Below are 24,647 nucleotides of genomic sequence, written 5' to 3'. Positions count from 1 at the left end.
TTCTTTTTAGTTACATAGAATATTAAATTGTCCTAAATATGCATGATATTATATTCACCACTTGACATTAAACAAACCAATTTTAGTCAATGTACATGTATTTCTAAACAAAACAATGCAGCAGACAAAAACAGTAAAAAAACAGTATAAACCATGAAAATTTAATTAGTATTTATTAATCTCCATCCTCATCTGATGAATCTGAATATGGAAGCAATGTTTGTAGAGAGTTATCTCCCATGTTGACAGTTACTTTGTTCTGAATATCCTTTGAACTACATTCTCTAAGTGTCTTAGTTGTCACAAAATTTAATGGCTGATCTTGTAACTCTAAATTAACAATAGATGTTTCATCTTGGTATATACTCTTGTTATCTATGTATCCAAATGTATTTCTGTACTGTGAATCATTGTTTAAGATAGGTGTTTCTAACGGTAAAAATTGTTGGCTTTCCTGATGATCACATGGAGTTTCATTTAACTCTTTATTTGTTTTGGCACTAACTGAATCTGTTTGACTAGCTGACATTGATGTGCTGTCTGAACCTTCATATGATGATAACATGTTTGTACGTTTTCCAGGCATTTGACAAAATGGCATTTCATGTGATATTGCCATTTGAACAGTCACAGATTCATCCGAATTCAATTTCCTCTTCTGTCCTAAAATAACAGAAGAATGTTACAGACAAGAAAATATTGGTGATCAAATTAAAAACAATTGGGAATATGTCATGGGACACAGATGATGTTTCTGCATTTAAAGGGACATAACTCAAGAACAATAAAAGTGCATGAAACAAACTATATAAATTAGTAAGATAACAATATTTTCAGAATCCTAAAGACTATGCAAAATGCAATTTTTGTATAAAAATAAAATTAAGCTATTCATTGAGTATACATTACTTTGTTATGGATACTCGTAAGAAATCACATTGTCTTGGTGTGTGATTTTAATAATAGAATGCCTAAGACTCTGAGAATTTGTTTGTGTTTTGAAATATAGTTTTCATCAATGCCACTGGATGAAAATGGAATAACAAAAATCAGGTTAAAAATAACATAGGTTTAACATACAACCTGTTGTATAGCCTCTCTCTACCCATGGAATTTGCTTTACTTTGGGATCAAGCTTCCTCAACTTCCATACAAATGCTTTGTATTGTCTTTGTAAGTGATCAATTTTCAGATTAAATTCTTTAATTTTTGCTTCAGGGTAACATGGTACTTGTGATTGCTGAAATAATGAAATAATCAATGTATATTTTCCATTTCTTTTAAATTTAAATACATCTGAGTAAAAAATTGGAAAGTCATTTTATTGACTAATTTAACAATTCTTAATTAATCCAAAAAATAATACTCAGAAAAATAACACATCCTAAAGTTTCTCTCTCTCTCTCCTTCATTTAAATTTGTAATTGTTATATCAAAGGAAGATGTAGTTAAAAGGTAATATTTTTATAATGCAGGAATGTGAAACTGAAAGTCGTCAAAACACAGTAATATAAACAAACTATGAAAAAATAAGTTGAAAGCCATTTTTTTAAATGAAAGAAGGAAAATATTTAACTTCATTAAAAACCCATGAAACTTTTCTAAGTTAAGTATGTTATTATAAATCACTTTAGTATGTTATTAAATCAGTTTGTTTTCTTTTTCTCTTTCATCAATATTGATAGTTGTTTTTAACCCTTTCAACGCTATACACGGCATATGCCGCGATGACATACGCCGTTCGCCACTGCTATTCGCGGCATATGCCGCGATGACAACGGATTTTTCATAAGGACTCTTAAACCATTCGGTTTTCATTCGGGTTCTCTCTAATTTTTCCTTGTATGAATCGAGGATATGCAAGGTCTCATTTGCGCTTGAAATCCCGACAATTTTTATTGTAAAATCATGCAGTAGAAGGAAAATTGAAGGAAAATAAAAACAAATATTTTGACAAATGCAAATGGCGGAAATCGGAAACGAAGCTGTAAATATGGAAATATTTCAGCATTTCTATGGCGAAACTGATGACGAGGATTAGTTAAAAGGTTTCTTGTTATCTCAATGTGTTTATTACATTCAATTCGTGTGGGAAATATGATTTGATCGATCATTACGAGACGTAGAAAAAGGGGGGAAAACGGAGGTTGACTGAAAATTTTGAGGACGGAGCCACTGATTTGTGCCATGATTACATAATACGTTGTGTATGGTGCAATACGCTACGGAATCGAGCAATTGGTGTCTTCTTTATTATATGGCAGATAAAAAAACAAAATAGATGAAGACGAAAAGTAGTTTTTATTCAAAATTCAACACAAATGTAACAAATTACACCTTTTACCTGTTAATTACCTGAAAATGCAGATAACCTGATAAAAATTTTACTGAAATAACTGCCTAACATTACAGTTCATACTCTCCTGTGCATTTTTCATGCAATAACTTTTTCTGTATCTCTTATAATAAAAAAGATACAGCAGTCTGAAAAGGAATATACTGTTCTAATGAATGAACACAAAAAAAATGCAGCAGCAGCAGCCATTTTTCTATTTTTTTGTGTAGCGTTGAAAGGGTTAAATTAAGGGAACAGCAAATATTTGCCATCATCTAGAGCACTTCCATCCAAAAGAATTGCTGTATTGCTCCTATAATAATAGAAATAATGCATAAGGACTTGAATTTAAACTGATTTTACTACTGGTTGACATTTACTGTTGATATTTTACCCCTCCATATCACTTTTTGTAAAATATTCAGATAAATATGCTAAATATTTTACAGGGAGGGATACAATTTTGGCATACAGGGTTAACCTGTGGTAATATCAGTATAAATTCAAGAACCTATGAACCACTTCTTTAATATACACATACTACACAAAAATGTACAAGTTCTTGCATGTTAAAATCTATTTACTTACTAACTAAGTGAACAATTTCTTATGTACCGGTATACAGTTTTTTTCATATCAATATCATAATTACACGTAAAATAAATGTTCATGTGGTTATCTCAAGTAAGATGTTGCTTTATTTTATGAAACGTTTTTGTTTGTTTGGCAACTTAGTGTTGAAAGCTAGTTTTTATAGCTACTTTTGTTTCCTTTACAAATTTTCTTTTTTTCCTGGGACTTTAACTAATACATATATTGTATAGACACATATCTATTGTTAAAGACTGGATATATTTTGAACACATTTATTTTGAGTGTTATTGGGGTGCTGCGGCACTGCTGACTCACTGATATAAAATAAAATTTGAAAACTACACATAGAAACAAAATTGAAACTGTGACAAAGTAAAAGAAACTACCTTCAAACAAAAGTCAATATCATCTTTAATACTTGGTATCCAGTATCTGATGTCTTCAGCTGTATTGATTTCATCCTGTTATAATAAGAAGTAGATTTCCTTTATTGATAAATACAGATTCTCTTTTAAAGGAAAAAGAAGCAGGAATAGGTATATAATTCCCTTATTCACCTGGAAACATAATACATCATGTTGAACATACTTAATTAAAATTTCATTTTCATAAATTAAGAACAAGAATCCATCTCCCTAAGGCACAGTTGACCGTAAGTATTCACTCATTCCTGGCTTTCAAATGTTTGTTTGAACATTCCTGATTCATGAACATAAATTCTAAAAATAGCTTCAAAGACACAGAATTTATCAAGTGTTGATTTAATTTGTTAAACACAATGAATATAACAAAAAAAAACCTAACAACATACCAATCTAGGTCTTTTGGGATTTTTCTTCTGCTGTTCTGAAATATAAATTAAATCAAATGAATCAAAGACCCAAATGGCAAGGTGGTGCAGACATTTTAAACATATAATACAGGGCTGCCAAGTCTCACGCATGTTCATGCTTTTTTGGCTGCATTTTCCTTTGAACTATTGTTTTTTCTCTTTGATCTTTTCAATTTTGGTCATTAAATCTCACGCATTTGCTTCATGAAAAGTTGGCAGAACTGTATATATAGTTTCTTTAAACAAAAAGAAGAATATCTAAAATGTGTCACTCAGTAATGAATAACCATGGACTTTCTATACTTAGTACAGAAAGTGCCTGGAATAACCAGAAGAATTTTAATATGTTATATAATCATGATAATAGAAAATTAATAAAAGATAATAACAGTTTAAATTCATCACTTTTACTAGTACTTTCACAGCTTTCACAGATCTGCAAGTAATGTGACTTGTATACATAAGTATAATATAAAACAATTCATTACTTTTACAAGTACTTTCACTGCTTTCACAGATCTTCAGGTGTATATAACTATAAGAAATATAATCAGAGACATATATACACATATATGTCTCTGATATAAATATAGAACAATTTTATATTTTACTATGCCTGGCCCTTTTTATATAACTTGTTAAAAATTGTTATTTGACTGCAACTTAAGTTGATATTAAAGTCAGTACCATCTTTTTGTTGCTTCAACAATAACCTATTTAACCTCCCAAGTTGTTTCTCCTCATTTCTGGCCATTCTTGTGTTATTTTCTCTTTTTGGTCAATGATAATTTTCTTGCTTTAATTGTTTTCGTATTTTAAAAAGTCATTGCAACTGAAGTGTCTTGATAGCTGTTTACTTCTTTTAATAGATAAAAGTGATCCTTTATCAGCCTTTTCTCTTTTCCTTTGAAATAACTCTTCACGAACTGTCCATTTGAGAATAATATAAATCCGAAAACATTACTATAAAAACGGCGTTGAAAATTTTACCGAAAACTTATAATTTTTTTATTTTTTTATTTTACGAGTTAGAAAATAGCCTATATAACTAAAACCACATTTTGATGGCAACGCCAATCAGTCAGCCACAGGTGGTAAGATTAATTTGACACATTATATAAGATGATACAATACAAGTCCTCACATCAGCTATCAAACACTTTATCGAGGATTTGTATAGTATACAAATCCTTGACTTTATCATGAAATTACCAGATTACCACATCCATGACATCGGAAAATATCAGTACAAGTACAAAGGCAAATACAACTTTAGGCTTTATACGACTGAATCTTGGTAAATGTCAAACGAATAATATGAGGCAGGCATTACCTGTAAATGGGGACGAAGTCTATGAATTATTATTTTAATTCAAATATGTTGATAAAAGAAACGGAAATACCGTAATGTTTTCGATTTTGGTTCAGTTGTTAGGGATTTAAGTGTGACGTTATTTAAGTTATGACGTCATATTCAATGTAAACAAAAGAAACGCTTTCATCAGGTAACGTTTTTTTCATATAAAATGATAAAACGATTATTAAAAATGAATAGGGCTCTTCACGGTTAGTTCGGCCATATTGGATAGGGGGCAGATTTTCATAATAGAGGTAAAAATGGTGTGAAAAATACGGGAAAACATCATTAAAACAGAGCTGTTGCTTGGAAACACACATAGGATTTCCCACACTTTCATACCATTTCCACCTCCTTCTAAAAAATCTGCCCCCTATCCAATATGGCCGAACTAACCGTGAAGAGCCCTATTGGTATTTGAGTTCCAATCCTTTATTTTACTTTACTGATAAATATATATTTTAGTCAAAGTCTCATGCATACAAGACTGGAAAAAGGAAATAAATTTCTGCGCAAATGCGGGGATTTAAAAAAGTCTGAAAAAAATTTAACGATTTTGAGTTCATTAGTAAATGTAGTATATACTAAAAAATTCGGGAAATTTTCTCGAATTTTTTTTTTTTTCTTCTTTTTTTTATTGATTTTTCTACCGTAATAGGGGACTTCGTCCTACATGTAATATAAAGCGTTAGATATATATGACCAACACTAGAATATGCTAGCAATGTCTGGGACCCACATCTCCAAAAACACATACAACAATACATCTTATCACTATTTGTCCGCCATTCTCTGGTATAGAAAATCCTATCTTCGAAGGAGTACTTTAATTTGCACAATGACAAATAGAAATGGTTATAAACATAAAAAGACATATGAGGTATGCCTTGTGGGATGAGTGTTGGTTACTGTTAAAGACCCTTACGCTTTTTTGATCATACAAGTTTGTAGTCTGTGTAGAGCAAAGCAAAGCTTCCTCATTATGTATTTTATAGTGTAGCAAGCATCAGTACATTTACACTTGCAACCACAGTCACAGATAAAGCTACTTGGATCCAATATAAAGTTAGTGTCTAGGGTGACGTACTATGGGTACATTTCATGCACACATCAATACTACATATTATGCAGATAAGGTGCACAGATTTCATGCAGAACTGGACATTCCATAAGAAAATAATCTATTGTTTCTGGCCTACCCTAGCACAATAGGCATGTTGGATCTACTGTGTTACTGGACATCGCAATAGTTCCCGTAAAGTTTTGACGTCACAATAGAAAATATCTGACAGATCAATGGAAATGTGTTTGCTGTAATGACGTCAACAGTTCAAGCAGGATTAGCCATAAGATGTATGTCAATGCAACTAGAAATGATCCAAAGGCAAAGGAGAGCAGCCAGATTCATCAGCATGAGTATACTCGAGACCCATATATTAGAGGACCTTATAAAACTACCACAACTACATAAGGGACGATAAACATCATGTTTACTCCCTTTTCACAAAATAATCCACCAATTTATTGCAATCCCAATTCCAGAATGCTTGATGACACCAGCAAGAATGACACCTCTGCTCCATCAAAGAGAATTTGTCAGATTAGGATCATGTTCTGAAAAAAAGAAAGCATAGGTTCTTCGTAAGAACCATCACAAACTGTAATGAACTACCACCTAGCCTATTAGTCAAGACCAAACTCATATCACACAGATCTGTAAATCAGCACACACATGTTTTTATCTGCACTGGCACATGTATATATATGTTAAACACCTGAACATGCTGAACATATGATTTTAAAAGAGCACTTTTTGATGACACAACTTTAATTTTAACTTAATTATGTGTATGATGAGTCAACTGACTGTTTACGTATTACCCATGTAGATGTAGATGTAGACATCAGAATATATAATCTTCTGACTAGTGACTAGTGTTTTTCCCAAAAGAAAAAATGTTCATTCAGCAAGCATTGTATTTTAAAGTTTACTCACACACATATATACAGATTATATGAATCAATTATACTTCTGTAATCTCATGATACTTTTGTTACTTTTATAGGCTGCAGCTTCTGGCAGTGCCACACAAGAACACAGTGTAAGAGTTCTCAAGTAAGTTGTTTATGCTAGAGGAACCAAAAATTTTGTTACTAACTTGGGACAATATAACTCATGGAGTACCAATTTTTATGGATTTTGTTGGGATTGATGAACCACAAAGTTAAGTGCTCAAATAATCTTTTCTCCATCCAAGAAAATTGGTATATTGTAGATTCAAAAATTAATTCAATCCAGTTATATTTCTATCTTAGTATATAAAATGCATTGGACAAAAATCATCTAGTCCATTTGATGCAACAGCATGAACAGGATTGTTAAAGTAACCTGTTCTGATCAAACCAAATATTAAAAATCATATGCATTTTCTGTTCTTTGTCGGGGTTGTTGTTGCCTTGACAAATTCCCTCCATTTCCATTTTCAATCTTGTTGGATTTCACTAGCAAATTGCTTCTTATATATATATCATGTATATATTGGTTAGATTTAGTGACCTCCAGTGAAATATATTGAAATGATCAACCTTAATGTTGTCATGGCTGTCCAGGTAATGTGTAAATATGACTTAAAGATGAACATTATATAGGCAATATTTACTGTCACAAATCATTTGTAACAAATGTTGAGGTCAGTGAATGAATGGTACATTAAGTAATTCCAAGTTTATTTCGACTTGTTTCTATCATAAAAAAAGTAAAATCACAAAAACTACTGAGTCCAGTAAAATTCAAAATGGAAAGTTCCTAATTAAATGGCAAATTCAAAAGCTCAAACACATCAAATGACTGGACAACTCTCATATTCCTTACTTAAACAAGAATACAAATATTATCATAGAACAATAACACATTGACCATGATGACAGAATGTATAAGGACAGAGCTACGTCAAATGGATACCATAACACCTTATTAAGATAATATACACCTTTGGTACCCAAAAGCAAAAACACAAAAACCTAAAAAAAACCACACTAACCTAAAAAAAACCCACACAAACCTTAAAAAAATAATCTACATGTATGAACTCTTCAGTCTGATGTCTTATATTCTGTGCATTAATGTAATTGTATATATTTTATGAATTGTAGAGACCATAGGAAGATTTACAAGATGATGAAGTTTTCCTCTGGCAATGAGTTGGACTTTGTAAAACTTAGCGAGGTAAGAAATTAAGATTCAATTGATTTTATTCTAATGTTATCATCAATTATCATGATTTAAATAGCACCATGCTATACTGAACCCACAACTATAAGGTATGGGTTTTCCTCATTGTGGAAGGCCGTAAGGTTGCCTATAATTGCTAACATTAACTTCAACTAAAGAGGTGGATAGTTGTCTCATTGGCAATCATACCACAGCTGCTAACTTTTATTATATTAATGTTATGTATACTATTCATTTTTATAAACTATTACTTGGATCTAATAATTTACCAGTTTACCAAAGTTAGTACTCCTACTGTACTAGGAATGATATATTAGTTCATAATACTTGTTTATGTTTGTATTTGTTTTTAATCCATCATTGTAAAAAATGACTACTCAGCTCCTTGGCACTGTAATCATTACTTTATGATAAATTAAAAAAATAAATGAAAACATATTTTTTTGTAATAGACACCGGTCAGAATGGAGAGGGAAAATAACTTCAAAGAGTACAAAACAGCTAATGATATAGGTCAGATGCCTAAGTTTGGGGCTGGTAGTGAGTTTGGCAGAGAACAGAAAGAAATAGCCAGAAAAAAGAAGTATGGAATCATGATGAAAAATTATAATCCAAGTGATCAGCCATGGCTTCTAAAGATTGGGAAAAATAAAGAAACGAAAAGGTATGCAGTGTTCTCCCCAGGCCGATATGACGCTGCGGTGCCGCAGCGCCTTCATAATATTTTCGAAGATCCCGCAGCGTCTTAATTGTCCTCTGTCCCTTAATACTTGATCCCGCAGCGTGTTAATTTTCACATTTTCATTATAAATGTTGGTTAAAATTGTCAAGTTGCTGATCACCGCTGAGAGGTCAGTCAGTGTTACGCAATAACTGATAATAAGTTTTACCTGAGCCACGCTTATCTCAGCCTTATCGGACTATGTTATCATGTGATAGCGTACATGATCATCAAGAAGATGGATATTTGTAGAAGAAAATTAAAAAAAATAAAAACTTCAGTGCAGAAATTGAAGAAATAGATTGCAAATACATTGTATTTACGCATTGTGTGTGTAATCACTTGACCATTTAAATAACGAATTTTTTCATTGGTCGAGAGGAAGAATCTATTTTAACACGACCAATGAACGTGATGAATACACGTGATAAATTTGAATACACATTGCTAAAGATATTTACGATGAAAATTATGAATGAGAGTATTTGTAATTGAAAAAAATAAAATAAACTTTGATTAAAGATTATTAGATAAAGAGAAGTGATTTATTTTAATATAAAGTGATAAAATGTTACTTGCAAGGTAAATTGTCTCAAACTCTCATGTTTTTAGAAATAAAATGATCATTGAACATCGATCGTAAAATTCCGTTCGTCGGGAAATGCGACAATCAACACGGCTACGGAATTGCTGCAGCGTTTATATAATGTCACTAGTTGATAATTTCAATGGTCTTAACTTTAAAAGAAAACTTGCAAAGTTTCGTTTATATCTACCTGCCAGAGATAGGTTTTAACAATAACACACACGGAAGCGTAATGTAAAACTACGGAAACTTGTCAGGTGTTCATTAACATATTTTTGTTTTAAAAAGTTGTATACAAAATATGATCAAATAACTTAACCATATTCGATTTTATTAATTTTGAATGAACATGTTCTCTGCAAATAACAAAAGGCAGATGATGGAAGTAGAAGTTTTTTTTTCAGCCTAATGACTTCTAATGAAAAGGGGAATACACCTTCCTCTTCACTGTCAGTATAAGCAGATGTCATTGCTTCTCCTAATCCCAACCTAACTAAAGTTTTAGCAAGTGATAACAGCAAGCACCATGTTTCTGGTTTCAATGACAAGTGGCTGACTGAGTTTTCATGGCTTACAAATGTTAAAGGGGGTATAAGCAAAAGTTAATGTGAGAGTTTTTTTTTTAACCCTACAGAGGATAAAGACAAAATTAAGGAACAGACTGTCCAACAAAATAACACTATCTTAAAACATTATCCCTAGAAGGAGCAGAGAGTACAGAGATGAATATTTATATTTTGACTTATAAATAACTTCAATTTATTTCATATATATATGTATATTCTTGTAATTCATTATTAAATACTCTGCATTATCAAACACATAACACAAAGCATTATAATTCATATTGCATGTCATGGATTAATGACTGATTGCTTCAGATCACAAAAGTTCACTCTAAAAAAAGAGTTACGCGCCCTTGAATTTTGCGCCTTAAAAAAATCCTGGGGAGAACACTGGTATGTATTTAGTTATATTATATATATGCAGCGATTTTGCTAGCGCTTGTCACTTCATAATTTAAGAAATGATTTTCGCATTGACGAAAGTATTTCAAATCAATTTCGTCACTTAAAATTTGAAAGTGTAACAAATATTTTTGCCTTAAAATACTATAAATTTACCTGTCTTTATGTTTTTGACAAGTTTATGATCCCCAGGTAATTTACATTTACAACAGATACAAAGGTGTGAGAGAAGGAACTATAACAGAGAATACATCATATTACATATTTACCCAATGTTCTGATGGAGCATTTGAAGCTTTCCCTGTAGAAGAATGGTATAACTTTTCTCCAATGATAAGATACAAGTACCTCAACTCAGAGGAAGCCGAAGAGGAGTTCAGCAGGTAATAAACATATTCATTTTAACGTTTCCTTTGACACTTTTTAAGATATTTTCTTGTCTGCCTGTACTTTCAATCCATATCAGGTTTAAACATGGACACTGGATATTTGGTTGCATGAATGTGTACATGTCTAATGGACATATTATATTTTATTAATAAGTTTTTCAAGTAATTCAAAAATGAAATCACAAAGTTTTTATTCAAACCATTTAGATTATTACCGGTACTATCATTTTGGTTGCAGTGACTTTACATGTTTAAAAGATTTTATGGTTACCATAATTACAATTCAAGTCAAGATAGCATATATACACTGTCATAGGTATTTGTATTTTGTTAGATACTACACTATCATCAATATACAAAGATACTACACTATCATCAAGATACAATGAGATATCTTTTTGCATTATTGTGGTGCGAAATAGCAACCTATCATTTTAATTTTATCATGCATCAATTGTTATTTTTGTTATTAGTGTTTGATTAACGCCAAGTGTTTTGAGACAAAGTAAGCCATTGAATTGTTTCTTTGTAGACGAGATAAGACATTGAATTATTTTTCCATCATGGTACGGAAGAGATGTAGAAATGATGAAGATCTTGATAAAGTTGACGAAGAGGAGAAGAATCTCAAAGTGAAGACTTCAAAGAAAAGCAGTAAAGATTTAGTAAGATGTTGTTTATTGCTGTTCAATTACTATCTTATTACATGTTTTTCCTACTCCCAACAAAGTTGCAGAGGATATAAAATCATTTATTTCTGTACAGTCTGATTTTTATATGGAACTAAACCTTTATTTCTTTTAGTGAAAAGATGTTTAGATTTTTAAAATACCATTATTCACTTCAAAAGTTAATAGATAAAGGTGAAAAGTTCGATATATCTGACACTGTATCAGGTGTTAACAGATATAGATGAATGGTTTGATATATTGTGTATTTCAGGTGTTAACAGATATAGATGAATGGTTTGATATATTGTGTATTTCAGGTGTTAACAGATATAGATGAATGGTTTGATATATTGTGTATTTCAGGTGTTAACAGATATAGATGAATGATTTGATATATCAGACACTGTGTATTTCAGGTGTTAACAGATATAGATGAATGGTTTGATATATTGTATATTTCAGGTAATAACAGATATAGATGAATGGTTTGATATAATGAATATTTCAGGTAATAACAGATATAGATGAATGGTTTGATATATTGTATATTTCAGGTGTTAACAGATATAGATTAATGGTTTGCTGTATATTTCAGGTGTTAACAGATATAAATGAATGGTTTGATGTATATTTCAGGTGTTAACAGATATAGATGAATGGTTTGATATATTGTATATTTCAGGTGTTAACAGATATAGATGAATGGTTTGATATATTGTATATTTCAGGTGTTAACAGATATAGATGAATTGTTTGCTGTATATTTCAGATGTTAACAGGTATAGATGAATAGTTTGATATATTTAATATTTCAGGTGTTAACAGATATAGATGAATGGTTTGATATATTGTATATTTCAGGTGTTAACAGATATAGATGAATGGTTTGAGGTATATTTCAGGTGTTAACAGATATAGATGAATGGTTTGATATATTGTATATTTCAGGTGTTAACAGATATAGATGAATGGTTGGATTTATCAGATGATGAAGATGATGATGACAATGACGAGGAAGATGGCGATGAAGGTTTGATATTATCTTTCAATAAACTTAAAACATGCTTATCTTTACTGTACTGAAAACTTGTTTGAGGATTTTTATGCCCCCACTGTAGTGGAGGGTGAATTAAGTTTTACCCTTGTCCGTCCCTACATCAGTTTACGTCCCGAAATTAATTTCTGTTCACTAACTTTAGTTTGCCACAGACAAATGTAATGAATCTTATACACCATGCCTATTACCTCAAAACACACATCAAAATGGAAAATTGGAGGCATCACTGTTACTGTTCTAGAGTTATGTCCCTTTATAAATGGAAAAGTTGCTTATTTTTTGTTTCCTGTCTCTAACTTACTTTTGCCTCAACCAAATGTTTGTAAACTTAAACACAATGCTTATTGCCACAAAATTCAGATCAAAATCAAAAACTGGTGGGGTCACTTTTACCGTTCTAGAGTTATATCCCTTTACAAATGGGAAAATTGCTGGATTTTTCCGTTTCTGTTCTTTAACTTAAGTTTGCCTCAACCAAATGTTATGAAATGTATACACAATGCTTATTTCCACAAAACTCAAATTAATGCAAGGGTATCACCAGCCCAGTAGTCAGCACTTCTATGTTTACGTGAATATCAATTTTTACAAATTTGCTGTTTATAACAGATAAGTGTCCTTACAAACAACGGTATATTGCTGGGTCTTCCAAGTGTTCCACGAAACCGCTTTCTAAATTATTAACATCTATTTTATCAGCAATCAAAGACGGGCTTCAAAGTTATTGTGAAACTGCCTATTCTTGAGGTGGCTTGAATCAGATGTGGATACTTAAAAATTCCAAAGATCTTTTAGAGTACATACAATCTAACTCTCTTTCATCTTGTAATAGTATTAAAACATTTGACTTTTCTACACTTTACACAAGTATTCCACATTCCAAACTTAAAGACAAATTGAAAGAGTTGGTATTGCTTTATTTCATAAAAAAGAATGGCCAATGTAGATACAAGTATCTTGTCTTAGGGAGGGATAAATCCTACTTTGTAAAGGATCACTCTGATTCAAACAAAAAATTCTCTGAAACTAACATTATCAAGAGGCTTGATTTCTTGATTGACAACATATTTGTTACGTTCGGAGGAAGTGTTTTTCAACAGACTGTCAGCATTCCAATGGGAACAAATTGTGCCCCTCTTCTTGCCGACTTGTTTTTTTGTCGAGCCTGCAACTTTTGTTGCAGAAAGCTTGACATAGGGATAGTGATCCGGCGGCGGCGGCGGCGGTGTTAGCTAACTTCTTAAAAGCTTTATATTTTAGAAGGTGGAAGACCTGGATGCTTCATACTTTGTATATAGATGCCTCATGTTACGAAGTTTCCGTCAGTCACATGTCCAATGTCCTTGACCTCATTTTCATGGTTCAGTGACCACTTGAAAAAAAAGTTCAAATTTTTTGTAATGTTGAATTCTCTCTTATTATAAGTAATAGGATAACTATATTTGATATGTGCGTACCTTGCAAGGTCCTCATGTCTGTCAGACAGTTTTCACTTGACCTCGACCTCATTTCATGGATCAGTGAACAAGGTTAAGTTTTGGTGGTCAAGTCCATATCTCAGATACTATAAGCAATAGGGCTAGTATATTCAGTGTATGGAAGGACTGTAAGGTGTACATCTCCAACTGGCAGGTGTCATCTGACCTTGACCTCATTTTCATGGTTCAGTGGTTATAGTTAAATTTTTGCGTTTTGTTCTGTTTTTCTCATACTATATGCAATAGGTCTACTATATTTGTTGTATGGAACGATTGTAAGGTGTACATGTCTATCGGGCAGATGTCATGTGACCTTGACCTCATTTTCATGGTTCAGTGGTCAAAGTTAAATTTTTGTGTTTTGGTCTGTTTTTCTCATACTATATGCAATAGGTCTACTATATTTGTTGTATGGAACGATTGTAAGGTGTACATGTCTATCGGGCAGATGTCATGTGACTTTGACCTCATTTTCATGGTTCAGTGGTCAAAGTTAAATTTTTGTGTTTTGGTCTGTTTTTCTCATACTATATGCAATAGGTCTACTATATTTGTTGTATTGAACGATTGTAAGGTGTACATGTCTAACGGGCAGATGTCATGTGACCTTGACCTCATTTTCAAGGTTCAGTGGTCAAAGTTAAGTTTTTGAGTTTTGGTCTTTTTATCTAATACTATATGCCATAGGTCAACTGTATTTGGTGTATGGAAATATTTTATGATCTTTATGTTAGTCGCACAGGTTTTATTTGACCGTGACCTCATTTTCACGGTTCATTGCACAGTGTTAAGGTTTTGTGTTTTGGTCTATTTTTCTTAAACTATAAGTAATCGGTCAACTATATATGTTGTATAGAAGCATTGTTAGCTGTACATGTCTGCCTGGCATGGTTCATCTGACCTTGACCTCATTTTGAAGGTTTATTGGTCTATGTTTAGTTATCTTGGTTAATGTTAAGTTTATGTGACAATTGTTATAAAGCTTAGCTTTATACTTAGGACTATCAACATAATATCAATGATTAGTATAGAAGGCGAGACATTTCAGCGTGTGCACTCTTGTTTATTATAATGAGGCTGACTTCATACAGGAACTTCTTTGGAAGAAAGATGAGAAGTTAGTGATATCCTTTAACTTTACTTTCCGCTATATAGATGATATTCTTTCACTAAATAATTCAAAATTTTGTGACTATGTGGAAAGCATCTATCCCATCGAACTAAAGATAAAGGATACTACAGATACATTTAAGTCGGCCTCATAACTTACATCTAGAAATTGACAATGAGGGTCGGTTGAAAACAAAACTTTACAACAAAAAAGATGATTTCAGCTTTCTAATTGTGAACTTTCCATTTCTAAGTAGCAACATTCCAGCAGCACCTGACTAGGTATATATCTCCCAACTGATACGATATTCCTGTGCTTGCATTTCCTATCATGATTTTCTTGATAGAGGGTTGCTGCTCACAAGGAAGCTATAAAACCAAGAGTTCCAAATGGTGAAGTTAAAATCATCCCTTTGTAAATTTTACGGACGCCATCACGAGTTTTTGACGAAATTTGACTTACATAGTATATTAAGTGTCTAAATTTGATATTCATTTTGAACTTCATTACAGATTCTAAAAAGAAGAAAAAGGGTAAAAAGTTAGCAAAGAAAATAAAGAAGAAGAGAACAGCTAAACATAATTCTGATGATGAGGCTATAGAGGAAAGTGATGAGGGAGATTACGATGACAAAGAAGTTGACTATATATCTGATTCTGGAAGGTAAAAATGAACTTTGGAAGTACATAGCATTATTAAAACATGTAGACTATTTTAGCAACTTTTGCTAGGGCTATGGTCCTTTTTATTCTCAAGTAAACTATGTGAATGCAGTTCTAAATTCAGGGATTTATGATCCACATTTTTTTCTTTTAAAGTCAAATTGCTTTGTAGTGGAGGCTGTTTAAACAGTACTACAAGCAAGAAATAAGAGAAAACCGTTAAGTTGTGTTAAAAAAAAATGAACAACCTTGCTGAGCATTGTTTAAAGTCATATGAAACTTCAAATAAAAAAAAAAAAATGAGGCATATGTTTTTCATAACTAAATGTCTAGTTTTTATTATAAAACTTATGTATACTTTTTTCTCAAGAAAATTCTATAGTTTGGCCAAATTGAGAAGAAATGTACATTTAAAAAAAAAATTTTGCTTCCAGTTAACAATTCACAGATGTTTGCCATATGCATTGAACACAGGGTGACCTAAGTATGACATTTCTCGTAAAAATCCAGTGATTGTAATACGCTTGGATCTGTCATTGAAATAAACTATTATCTTATTGTACATGTTATACACAGGCTCAAAATCCATGCTTCTTTGTTGATTGTTTACTATAAGGTGACAATCGGTAAGCCATGTCTTCAAAACACGACAATTAATTAGCTGCCATATTTTCACATCATAACAGACTGAGAGAAACTTTTTTTTGACAATTATACAATATGGTTGCCGAAAAATTTATAAAATTGTGCACAGAAGACTAAGTTCATGATAACTACATGCATTGGTTCAAGAATTGGATAAACATTATTTTTCACAAGTCACTCATTTCATATTACTTTAAGGTCTCCATCAATAGAAAGAGCTATATTTCTTATCTTTGATAATTAATTTCAAATATATAGAAGTACAATAAAAATGTCTCATTGTTAAATTTGATAAATTTAAATATCGCAAGTGTAAAATCATATACTTTTTAATGAAGTTGAATGAGCTTGCACTATACTTACTAGGCTTTTAGAAATAAATACGTTTGAAAGTAAAAAATAATCAGGCCTTAGTCTTTAATACAAAAATAACAACAATCCAACAATTCTTTCATTTGTTTTCTTCCATTGAAATTTGTTTTCAGCTCCTCTGAAGAAGAAGGGGCTAAAAAGGATAAATATGAAGAGAAAGGTGTTGATGAAGAAAAAGGACTTAGAAAATTGATTGGTTCTGATGAAGAAGAGAGTGAGGAAGAAGAAAAGAAAGAAGAGAATAAAGAAAAAGAAGAAAAAGCAAAGAAAGGTTTGCTCATTTCTTGGAAGTTTTGAGTTTTCTGGCTGACAATAATTTGCGCTTCTACTAATCTTTTAATGAATAAAAAGATATGTATGTATACCTCACTGAAAAAACAACAATCCATAAGACACAAATATCATGGCTCGTCAAGACTTAAAAACTCAAAAACACAAGGCACATAAAAAACATGCAATTAAAATCATTTCAAAAAAGCATTTAGCTTTATTATATTGGTATTAAAGCTATCAAGTAAAACAATACTAAAAAACACTGTAAAAGTAATGAAAGTGAGCACAAAGTGTTTAAACTGCTAGTATATATAGAAATCATACCATACTACACTGTGAATGTTAATTTTATACAGGTACATGAACAATGCAGAAATACTTGATATTTAGAAATGCCTAACACTTTTATTAAAGAAACTTTGTTGTCATGTTCAAATTGAAAAATCAAATTTGATGGAAACTACATCTCCAAATAATAATTTTTTTTAGTTGTTTTAAAATTAAAGTTTGAATTTATGATGTCTGTATATTAGTATGAAGACATTCAGGTTAAATTCAATTATTAAGGCATATATTAAAAGTCTCTGTTTAAATTTTTGACTTTGTAAATTTAGACCAGATAGATAAATTTCATTAGTATGTTTAGAAAAATCTGGATTATTTAGATAGATTATGTCGTCTAGATATAAAATGGTGTTATAGAAAATATCAAGTGGTGTTTCTTTTGTCTTTTTGAAGTTTAACCAAAAACTTAACTCCATAACAATTAAGGAAAAATATCAATGAATATTGTAAATGGATTTTCATTCTTTATTCTATAGAAATTGAATAAGCAATACAAAATAAAAATGATCATCAGAATTATTGATTTTTTGTTACGTTTGGCCTTAATCTAGTTAAAGATGATTGTGTGACCAATAAATCGTTCTTTTTATTTATTCAAAATATTCAAAATTTTATTGTTCAAATTTTTAGGAAAAAACAAATATTTCTGTTAGAATTGTAGTCCACAGAGTAAATAATGTGATATTGTGTTCATCAATACATAGCATGCAGAATGTCAGAAATTGAATGCGGTTTTAATTTTGATCGTTATTAATAATTCATATCCAGTGAACCATAACAATTATTTTAAGGTGATGAAGATGAAAGTAGCAGTTCTAGTTCAGGTGAAGATTCTGATATAGAAAAAGACGAAGGTCTCGCATCAGCAATATTTTTACAGGTATGTATGACTCAAAATGTATGCTTAAATTAAGAGACAAAAACTAGCATGTTTTGCAGTTGGTAAAAAATATATTTCTTCACAAGTTCTTACTTTAATTTTGTGACTGATTCAGTGATAAAGTTAAAATCATTGAATTTATAAAATGGGTTTAAATAGAAAGATTTTGGAAGCACAGGAAAATGTGCACCTTATATATTAGCATGACGAGATCAGATTATTAAGGCATAGGTACTTTAATTCAGTCACAGACTGGGATGTTGGGGTGTGTTCTAGTGTATTATTATTTTCATCTGCTTTTTAGAAAATGAATTTTAGTTTTATATGACCGCAAAATATTTTTGCGTCATATAATGGTATCCTGTCGACGTCCGCGTGGTGGTGGTACGAGGACGTATTTAGTTTCCAGACAATAACTTTTGTTTTAGTGAATGGATCTCTATAGATTTTTACTTGTAGTTCAATACCACTAAAGGAAGGTTGGGATTGATTTTGGGGGTTATGTCCCAACAGTTTGTAAATTAGGGGCCAAATAGGGGGCCCAAAGGCATTTTTGTAGTTTTCAAACAATAACTTGTGTTTAAGTGTATGAATCTCTCTGAAATTATATCGCAAGTTTCCATACCATTGATTGATTGATTGTTGGTTGCTTAACGTCCAGTGGCAAATATTTAATGCATATTCAGGACGAGAACAAGTTCACAATAAATACAATAGGTAGGTCTTGTCATAATAGAGGTCATCAGGGATGATGGTCTGGGAAATTTCGAACGCCACTGGAAAATGAGGGTATACTGGATAGGGACAGAAATTTTGCCTTACAACAGGCCACCTACGGGCCCTCAAAGAGTTGTTGTAAGGGTTCTTAATGTGCAAAGAACAAGGTACTCTCTTTACACAAGACATCAGATTTAACGTCCCCATTCTGACCGGACGTGACTGCAAACTTAATACATCCTGCACAGCCAAGCGAACACCCACTTCGGCAAGTGTTTTACTGCCGGTCGGGAGAAGACCAAGTGACCATATTTCTATTCCCCAGTCACCCTTGGTTTTTCCATACCATGAAGGGGTGGTCAGTATCGACTTTGGGGGTTATTGCTCAAAATGTTTCAGAATTAGGTGCAAAAGGGCCATAAACGGGGATAAACTAGGTTTTTCTGGTCAATGGACAATTAAGACAATTTAAAAGCAGTGTAAAGCAGGTAATTCACAAACCTTTAACATACAATGTTGGGTATGTTCAGATTTACCTCCCTTAAACTACTTGTAAATTAGGTATAAAGAAATGTCAGGTTTTGGACTAATTGCAAAAATAAGGGGGGTAGTAGTTTTCAATTTTTTTCCTCCAAAATTTCTGAAATTTTTTAAAAGTTTGAAGAAGAAATCTTTAATTGCACAATTAGCGCAATAGATTTGTAAGATTTTGACATTTGTTTTGTGTCAGAAACTCATAGTATGTCAAAAATTTGATTACAACCCAAATTCAGAGCTGTATCAAGCTTGAATGTTGTGTCCATAATTTCCCCCCCCCCCCAACTGTTCAGGGTTCGACCTCTGCAGTCTTATAAAGCTGCCCCCCTGCGGAGCACCTGGTTGTTTAAGTTGAGATTCCTTTGGTTTTTATACGACCGCAAAATTTGAAAACATTTTCGTCGTATATTGGTATCACGTTGGCGTCGTCGTCGTCGTCCGAATACTTTTAGTTTTCGCACTCTAACTTTAGTAAAAGTGAATGGAAATCTATGAAATTTTAACACAAGGTTTATGACCACAATAGGAAGGTTGGTATTGATTTTGGGAGTTTTGGTCCCAACATTTTAGGAATTAAGGGCCAAAAAGGGCCCAAATAAGCATTTTCTTGGTTTTTGAACTATAACTTTAGTTTAAGTTAATAGAAATCTATGAAATTTTGACACAAGGTTTATGATCACAAAAGAACGGTTGGGATTGATTTTGGGAGTTTTGGTTTCAACAGTTTAGGAATTAGGGGCCAAAAAAGGGCCCAAATAAGCATTATTCTTGGTTTTCGCACAATAACTTTAGTTTAAGTAAATAGAAATCAATGAAATTTAAACACAATGTTAATGACTACAAAAGGAAGGTTGGTATTGATTTTGGGAGTTTAGGTCCCAACAGTTTAGGAATTAGGGGCCAAAAAGGGACCCAAATAAGCATTTTTCTTGGTTTTCGCACCATAACGTTAGTATAAGTAAATAGAAATCTATGAAATTTAAACACAAGGTTTATGACCATAAAAGGAAGGTTGGTATTGATTTTGGGAGTTTTGGTCCCAACAGAATAAGGGGCCCAAAGGGTCCAAAATTAAACTTTGTTTGATTTCATCAAAATTGAATAATTGGGGTTCTTTGATATGCCGAATCTAACTGTCATGACTGTGTATGTAGATTCTTAACTTTTGGTCCTGTTTTCAAATTGGTCTACATTAAGGTCCAAAGGGTCCAAAATTAAACTTACTTTGATTTTGACAAAAAATGAATCAGTTAGGTTCTTTGATATGCTGAATCTAAAAATGTACTTAGATTCTTGATTATTGGCCCAGTTTTCAAGTGGGTCCAAATCGGGGTCCAAAATTAAACTTTGATTGATTTCAGCAAAAATTGAATAAGTGGGGTTCTTTGATATACCAAATCTAACTGTGTATGTAGATTCTTCATTTTTGGTCCTGTTTTCAAATTGGTCTACACTAAAGTCCAAAGGGTCCAAAATTAAACTTAGTCTGATTTTAACAAAAATTGAAATCTTGGGGTTCTTTGATATGCTGAATCCAAAAATGTACTTAAATTTTTTATTATGGGCCCAGTTTTCAAGTTGGTCCAAATCAGGATCTAAAATTATTATATTAAGTATTGTGCAATAGCAAGTCTTTTCAATTGCACAGTATTGCGCAATGGCAAGAAATATCTAATTGCACAATATTGTGAAATAGCAAAATTTTTTTTAATTAGAGTTATCTTTCTTTGTCCAGAATAGTAAGAAGAAATATCTAATTGCAAAATATTGTGCAATAGTAAGATTTTTTTTTAATTGGAGTTGTCTTTCTTTGTCCAGAATCAACTTAAATCTTTGTTATATACAATATACAATGTATATTCACTTTTTACTACCAACTGATAAATTAAAATAATCTTTACCATTCAGTGATAACAAGCAGTTTTTTTACATCTTAATATTTTATGATGTATTTAAATGAGTAGTTATTGTTGCAAACTCCATTAGAAATTTTAATTGAGATTAGTTTTGGAATAAGGGAAAGGGGGATGTGATTAAAAAAATTGGGTTCAATTTTTCTCATTTGAAATTTCATAAATAAAAAAGAAAATTTCTTCAAACATTTTTTTGAGAGGATTAATATTCAACAGCATAGTGAATTGCTCTAAGAGAAAACAAAAATTTTAAGTTCATTAGAACACATTCATTCTGTGTCAGAAACCTATGCTGTGTCAACTATTTAATCACAATCCAAATTTAGAGCTGAATCCAGCTTGAATGTTGTGTCCATACTTGCCCCAACCGTTCAGGGTTCAACCTCTGCGGTCGTATAAAGCTACGCCCTGCGGAGCATCTGGTTAACTTTTGTTGTATGTCACATACAAATATTCAATCAATTTCTTTAATGTACTAAGAAATTGGTTTAATATTAGAAGATATTAAAATAGATATATTTCACTTTCAGCAAGAGGCTAAAAGAAATTCACCAGTGCCGAGATCTGATACACCTAGCTCAATGGAAACTGAAGATAAGAAATGTAAGTAAAATATAACACTATTGGAAGGTTGCACTTAGAACCTTGTATGGCCTAAAAATTGATATGTTACAATATATCATGTACATTTTGTGTAAAAATAGAAAACAAATATGTTAAATGGTAAATCTGATGGACTTTCATTTTTAAAGAAAATTCATCGAAATTTTAAGATTTGAAAGTAGCATAAATTTCATATTTCTTACAAAAAGGTCAAACTATACAAAGTTTTGATTCATATTTATTTAAGAATTGAATGCTTCTTTTTGTAACTTCATTGGGGTATACATACTTGCAATTGGATAGGATTGCTACGGATGATTCCGACAACAAAAGTAGACATGAGATACACCATTGTGAAGATAAATCGATTTAGATTTAAGAAATAACAAGTTTTAGTGGGGTCAACAGTGGAGAAATCGGCATATAACGGAATTTCGTAACCGCCTGACATTTTTCTAAATCGCGAGTTAAGTACCTTGTGTTATATAAAGGTATATAGGAAATTTTTTTTCTGAGACAAGTGCTTGTGATTTAACATACAAAAGTAAATTCTCTAAATGCAAATTTTAAAGTGACTCATGCTTTCTGTATAGTATGGTTTTGAAAGAAAAAAATATATGTTGAATATGTTTGGCTAAATTTATGATTAAAATACAAAGCATGATTTTGTATTTCAGCAATGAAGAGAAAACTAGAAGGAGAAGCATCATCATCAAAGAAAATGAGAACAGACAGTCCTAGTGTAGGAGGTTCTAAGTATGTAGTTGATAATAACAATTTATAATTATACATAGGATATAATTTTAGTGACCTTGAAACAGAATAAAAACTATGATATCCCAACAAACAATAAGGACTTTGGTCTACAGCCAAGCTTTTGGTATAATGGTTTCTTGATTGTGAGTGTTTCTCTACACCTATGCGAAATTCTGACTCAGAGGCAATTTTTTTTATCAAACTAAAATGTTAAAATTGTCAGACATTCTACATACTGCTGTAGAAAACCACAGTAAAGTCTTATCAATGTAAGGGGATAAAATAAAGCACAGTTACAGTCCTATAAGAAGTTTAAAATCTCTTATCGCTATTATGAAAGCTTGATTTTTATTAAAACATGTTATTTCAATAAAATATATGTGAAATTACAATAAGTAGTTTTAAATTAGTTTCCATGGGAGATAATCTAAATTTATTGATCTTTTGACATACTGATCTTATCTCCCTTTATAACTTCAAGAGAACATATTTGAGCTTGCAGTATATTTCTCACAAAGTATTTTAGAAATTTGAAGCATAAATAGAAACACTTCATTTTAAAAGCAATAATTTAAACTAAAATTTCATGTTTTAAAAAAAATTACTACCTTACTTAAGACAACATAGTTAATTAAAGTGTTAACCAGAAAAAGAAATTCTAACTGACAAATAACATTAAAGAATTTGTAGTTATGCTAAATAAGTTTTGTCATGGCATTTAACCACGTTTTTTTTACTGTTAGTATTTGCTTTCTGCTATACAAATAAACAAATTGTCATCTTTTCTTTTCAGGGAAGGAATTACAGAAAGTGCAATACGTCGGTACCTTATGAGGAAACCTATGACACCAAAAGAATTGGTTCAAAAATTCAAGTCGAAGAAACTGAATATATCAAAAGAACAAATGACATCTACTATAGCTCAGTTGTTAAAGAAAATCAATCCGGACAAAAAGATTATAAACAAAGCTATGTATCTGTCATTAAAATCTTCATGAATACACAGGATGTATAATTGTTTATTGTATTGTTAAGTCTGAATATGGCAGCATTTGATGCAGTAATCATAGCTACAGAGGTTTTTTAAAAATCACTGCGGACTTGAAATAATACAAAGAAGAAGAAAATGGCAAAAGAACTGTCATACTGGAAGCATTCAAGGAAGAACAATAGTTAAATAATGAATTGCAAAAATACATATATGTAATGCTCTATTTTTCAATTGATTGTCAGATCTGAAAACATGTAATTTTTTTCAGATTTTCAATGCCTGATTTATTTTCTATTTTTTTTTTTCATTCTATAAAATTTGCATAAATAAGAGTCAGAAACCTGCTTATATACAGGGGAAAAAAACAGGATGTTAAATTGTGTGTTGCAAGGGTACAATGAGTTGCTCTGTCATCAAGGGTACAATGAGTTGCTCTGTCATTATATTTTGTTTACATGACCATTCCATATGAATGTTGTAAAAAAACTCATTTGGTCACTTTTGTAAAAGTAAAAGCATTTTACAATGAAAACTGATAAAAATCTATTCATGTATTTTATGTATTAAGATATTTTATGTTGAATAAATTTTTATTTGTCTACTAATTGTTTTGTACTCATCC

General features: G+C 31.4%; 2 protein-coding genes across 2 annotated transcripts; one reads left to right on the top strand and one right to left on the bottom strand.

Moving 5' to 3' along the window:
* Positions 1–156: 156 nt before the first annotated feature.
* LOC139481002 (uncharacterized) lies at positions 157–4,573 on the bottom strand. The gene is made up of 5 exons (XM_071264016.1): positions 4,449–4,573; positions 3,741–3,775; positions 3,316–3,390; positions 1,084–1,240; positions 157–663 (listed from the first exon to the last, which is right to left on the bottom strand). The coding sequence occupies exons 1-5, from the start codon at positions 4,513–4,515 to the stop codon at positions 176–178; spliced, it is 822 nt and encodes a 273-aa protein (XP_071120117.1). The 5' UTR covers positions 4,516–4,573; the 3' UTR covers positions 157–175.
* Positions 4,574–4,704: 131 nt separating this feature from the next.
* LOC139480995 (general transcription factor IIF subunit 1-like) lies at positions 4,705–24,626 on the top strand. The gene is made up of 13 exons (XM_071264002.1): positions 4,705–4,855; positions 7,185–7,234; positions 8,272–8,344; positions 8,803–9,014; positions 10,838–11,008; positions 11,547–11,679; positions 12,634–12,715; positions 15,844–15,994; positions 17,124–17,281; positions 18,420–18,508; positions 22,206–22,278; positions 22,956–23,034; positions 23,828–24,626. Exons 1-13 carry the CDS (start codon positions 4,826–4,828, stop codon positions 24,030–24,032), a joined length of 1,506 nt encoding a protein of 501 aa, XP_071120103.1. The 5' UTR covers positions 4,705–4,825; the 3' UTR covers positions 24,033–24,626.
* Positions 24,627–24,647: the final 21 nt, after the last annotated feature.

Source organism: Mytilus edulis, chromosome 1 (assembly GCF_963676685.1).
Source record: "Mytilus edulis chromosome 1, xbMytEdul2.2, whole genome shotgun sequence".
In the NCBI taxonomy this organism is placed as follows: domain Eukaryota; kingdom Metazoa; phylum Mollusca; class Bivalvia; order Mytilida; family Mytilidae; genus Mytilus; species Mytilus edulis.
This window is presented reverse-complemented; position numbering and strand designations above follow the sequence as displayed.